The 5,361-nt window shown below is 25.9% G+C and overlaps 1 protein-coding gene across 1 annotated transcript in view; it reads right to left on the bottom strand.

Annotated features, from left to right (window-relative positions):
• LOC107619921 (GDSL esterase/lipase At1g29670-like) overlaps positions 1-3,557 on the bottom strand; it is a 5,398-nt gene extending 1,841 nt beyond the window's left edge. Inside the window, exons 1-3 of the mRNA XM_016322153.2 lie at positions 3,245-3,557; positions 1,953-2,077; positions 1,075-1,317 (exon numbers count right to left, since the gene is read on the bottom strand). Coding sequence (XP_016177639.1) covers positions 1,075-1,317; positions 1,953-2,077; positions 3,245-3,488 — 612 coding nt within the window. The 5' untranslated portion in view covers positions 3,489-3,557. The remainder of the gene's footprint in view (positions 1-1,074; positions 1,318-1,952; positions 2,078-3,244) is intronic.

Genomic DNA, 5,361 nt, shown 5'->3' with positions numbered 1-5,361 from the left:
AGTAAAAAAAATAAATTTAATTAACATGAATAATTTAAAAAAATCCTTGTATATAAACAAAAATATAGAATAGTTGTCCAAATTAATCATTGGGCATTTAGTCTCTGATTTTAAAATAGATAAAACTATTTTTAACTTTTTATTTTTATTAAACGATTTAGGGCCCATTTGGAAACTCTAGAAGTAGCTTTTTTTAACTTTTGACTGATGAAAAGTAGTAGTATTAATGTCGGGTACAATTTTCAAAACCAAATTGCAACTTTCTAAGAAGCTATTTTGGAGCTTATAGAGAAGTTAAAAAAAATGACTTCTCTCATAATACTTCTACTTTTCATTACATTTCTTTAAAATAAGTACTTTTAGAATTAAAAATCCAAACACAAAATAATTTATTTATAAGTTACTTTTAATAGAGTCATTTATTGTTTAAGTTATTTTATCAAAAAGAGTTTAATTAAGTTAGTTACCCAAACTGGGCCTTAGTCTCTTTCCAATTTGATTCAAAGAGTAAAGTATAAAGTTGTCTTTAAGAATTTAAAAATCTCAAAACAATTTTTAAAAATATTTAAAAATTTTAAAATAGTGATTTTGATTACAAGAATCAAATTGAAGGGAGATACATAAATACTTAATAGTTATGTTTGTGAATTATTTTGTGTATTTTAAAATTTAAAAAATTTAAATATTTAATATTAAAAAATTCAAAGACGTTTTTGGATAATTATTCAAAAATATATTACATAATTAAATTTTTTTTTTGTAATCCTTTCGCAAAAGTCACATATTTATTGGTGGCTCAACAATTGGTCACCGCTAGACACCATTTCTTATGCATATCTTTTTATTTTTTTTTTGATATTTTATTATTTTTTACACACGTTCACATAAATTCGGTATAATTTACACTTATGTCTGACAGAATCTACACACAGATTTTATATAAAAAAAAAATAAAATACACACATAAATCATTATATTTTAATATGTGTATGCATATTTAATGATATTAAATTTTGAAATATAGTATTATTATTACTACATTTGAATAAAAAAGATAGTGAGATAGATATATACCTTTACATAGAGAGATAACTGATGAACAAGAACTTCGGCATATTGCTGAGGAGTATATGTGGCGCTGGTAGAGGAGTTAGGAAGAAAGTAATTGTTTATGTAATCGTTGCTTCCAATAGTCACGTAATACAAACACCTACCAAGGTATTCCAATGCTCTCTCATAACTTCCCAATCTTCCAGTTATTCTCGATACAATGATTTTGTGGTTTCTTATCTGTTCTCCCAGGCTGATAACGCTGCCCTGCATCATCAGTTTCATTAATAATGGTAAAAATTCAAGTGAAGTCAAAGTTGATATACGAGAGCCGTTAGATGAAAATTTAGTCAAATCTGTTAGAGAATCATTAGCATCAATTAGGATCAATTAGTATCGTCTATATTTATGTAGTATATCTGTATATTAATTATAGGATTCTATGCCTTTATTACTCTGATTCATTTAGCAGCTATAAATACCTCTTGTATATTGTACTTTTGAACACAACTCAATAATACACTTTTCATATTATTCTCTCAGTCTCTTGTTTCTAACAAAATCATCGAACGTCTCTCAAACATCAACTTCACGTGAAATCGACTGTACCTGAGTTTTTACCTTCAATAATACTTATTCTAATTTTATATAAATATATGTATATTATTATAAGGAAAAGTATACGTAACCAACAATATTTTTGAACAATGTGTGAACAATGTGAATTAATACGGTTAAAAGAGTAAATTAATCTTAAATTTAATTAGTAACATTAAATTATGGTGTAGTGTATTTTTATTTGATTGGTGATTGTTCATGTTATTCAAGATGGTCATTATTTACGTAACATTCTCCTATAATAACACCAAAATTGAAGTCAAATATAGCGTGTAGGAACGAACCAGTTGCCTGCCGCTCTCAAAACGAATTCCAGCAGCACCGGATGCATAGTTGACGCCTTTAAAAATGTCATAACCGCTTGTGTTTGCAAAGGGTGGGATGAAATCCTTAAATCCCAGAAGGAAGCCTGCATTATTATTATTATTCATGGTAAATATTATATAATATATAGTTATTGTAGGACCAAATAAACCTCGATTTTATGGGCCTATGGGGGCTTTATTTGTTTTAAAAGCCTATACCAATATACCATGATGATGATGATGTCTTTGTGTATGTGACAAAAGATTACGTGCAAAGTAGAAATTCACCTGTAATAAGAGGAAGTATGGGAGCCAATGGAGTATATTACGTGCAAAGTAAAAATTTATGTGTAGAAATTTATTTATACAAATATTCCGTTCATTCTCTAACGGAATTCTTTGTGTAATAAGCAAGAAGTGAATTAGGTGTATATTTAAATCTATTAAAATCAGTTATATATTATAGCAGAATATATATTAAAATATATAATATATTAAAAATAAATTAAATTATACATATATTTATATATAAATATTTAATGACTAATTTGGTGATTAATTTTAATATATAAATATCATTTTGATTATCATTTAACGCTTTAAGTGCTTTAAGAAAGAAAATCATTCTTAGAATATATTTTAGGGAATAAAAATATTATTTATACATTAAAATTAGACACTAATTTGTTTGAGGTGAAAATGGAAGGAAGATAAATGGAGGAAAAGAAATAAGAAGGAAAATAGTTATTTTCCTTTGTTCGGTTGAGGAGAGAAATGGAAGAGGAAGGAAAATGGATAGAAAAATATTCGTGGGATCCACCAATTTTTTTTTTCTTCCAACAATAGAGAGAAAATGGAGGGAAAATTAAATCTCTCTCTACTTCTAATATTACCTCTTTACTTTTTTCTATATCATTTATAATATAAGGATAAAATTATCTTTTTATAACATTACTTTCCTTCTTATTTTTCTTTTATCCAAATACATCTAAGAAAAATAAAAATTCACTCAATTTTTTTTCTTTCCTTTCTTTCCTTTCTATTTCCTTCATCTCTATTTCTTTCTTTCCAACCAAATATAGCCTTAACAAAATATGCCTATTCCTTTGAGTCAATTAACAAAATACCCTTGAACATTCCTTTTGCTTGGTTGGCACACAAAAGAATATTTTTTTACCATATATAATAATAAAAAATAAAAGATTACAACATAGAAATGAAACATTAACATACCCTTTAAAAAAAAAGAAGGATGAGAGAAATAGCATTACCAATTATATCAATTATGGTAAGACCATTTGTGAATCTTCCAGTTGCGGTTCTATTTGGGAAGTCGATGCCATATGGTGTGTAATTTGCTTTAGCATTTGTTGGAAGATTATTGTTGTTTCCATTGTCTGCTAATGAATCTCCAAATATATATAACCCTGGCACTTGAGATTCCCCATTCACCAACACAACAATAACAGCAACAACATGAGTTGTCACAACCAACCATGTCTTCGTGCAAACCATCTCTTCTGTTATTCTCTGATCTATGAAGACGCTAATATTAATGAGGATAGAGGAGCTAAAACTTCTGTATTATTTATACTACTACTACTATACGTGTATATATATAGGGTACGGTTATGCTACGTGTACACCAAAATCAGCTATTAAAGTCAGTCACTAGTATAAAATACATGTTGAAATACAAATACACATTGAAAATAAATTAAACCATATATATATATTTATATACAAATATATTGGTGGCTGATTTTAGTGACTGATTTTGGTGTAGAAGCAATATTTCTCATATATTTATATTTTCGTGCAGACGCACTATTTTTAATTTTTTATATTCCCTCTTTCTTATTACAATAAATAAATTGAAATGACAAAGTCACATTTGCAATGTTTAATTATGTTTGTATATACGCATCCTCTATGATCTTCCTTCAATTAGCTTTAATTTATCTCAAGGTGGAAAAAAAGTTACAAAGAAATTAAAATTTTGATTATTCAATAATAGCATGCAAAAATTAAATTATTGCAAAGTTCATACTTGATAGATGGGTAGTGGGGTGGCAATTTTGACTTTTCAGCATTGGATTGCAGGAATTAGTTAAATCATTTGTTTAATTTGCAAGATGTGTGTTATTTCAACAACAATAATGACAGACGTACGAAGACACATGCAGCAGGTTTGGCAAGTTATCACACTTTGATTAATTAATAATATTTGTGTGCGTGTGTATATATTAAGGCGAAAACTTAGGTGCAGTCGACTTCACGTAAAGTTGATAGTTGAGAGCCGTTAGATGAAAATTTAGTTAAATCAGTCAAATCATCTAACGACTCTCAGTTATCAACTTTATATGAAGTCAACTACATCATTGTCTCGGTTCTTTGCGTTTTCTGGTTCTAATATCTACATCTAGTTAGGAAGTGAATACTGAATAATACTTACTGTTTTTGCGTGGAGAATAGACCTTTTTGTATACCTCGTTCACTTTTCAATGATCATTTGTATTTTTTAGATGCTACGAATTATACTTTGGACAAGACAAGAAAAAAAATTGATATATACAAAAGACATTCTGATATTTAAGGTAATATTTAAAATAGCTAATATAAAATTAAAAAATAGCTGAGATCATACTTTCTTTTTTGTTTGCATTATTTTATAAGCTAAATATATCTTATAACTGTTTATATCGGTTATGATATTTGATATAATAATGAATATAAAGTTTTTTTTATCGGTTATGTATTAATTACATAGTGTGTGTTTGGATTACAGTTTGCAAACGGGAGTTTGTATAAAATTGATTTTGCAAACTTGATTTTGATGAAAAGTAAGTTTGTGTCAAAGTGATTTATGTTTGGCAATCTTTATATCAAAATGGATTATAGTAAAATAAATGTTGTTTGGATTATACTACTCAAAATCACTTTTAGATAAAAAATTACTAAAATAGACACCAACTTAAATAATTATCTTATCATTTTAATTTAGATATTTGAATAGATCTTATTAATTAATTCTATAATAAAATTAATATTTATACACTAAAATAAAAAAAATATATAAAAATTGGCAAAATATATTTTTAATTAAAACTAACAAAATATAAATTTTAGAGAGTACTAAGAATAATAAAAAAATTAAATATTTATCTTGGTAGTAATTGAAATAAATAAAAAAAAATTTTATGATATTTTTTTATATAGTATATTTTTAGTACTCTTAATACTCTTTTTTAATATGCTATAATTTATTATTATTATTATTTACAATTAATTTTTTATTTAATTTATTTTACCTAATAGAATCAATAAATCATATTATAAAAAGATAATAAAAATAATACAAAAAATTGCAATTATAAAAGTGTATAAT

The sequence above is a fragment of the Arachis ipaensis genome, chromosome B10 (genome assembly GCF_000816755.2).
Source record: "Arachis ipaensis cultivar K30076 chromosome B10, Araip1.1, whole genome shotgun sequence".
NCBI lineage: Eukaryota > Viridiplantae > Streptophyta > Magnoliopsida > Fabales > Fabaceae > Arachis > Arachis ipaensis.
This window is presented reverse-complemented; position numbering and strand designations above follow the sequence as displayed.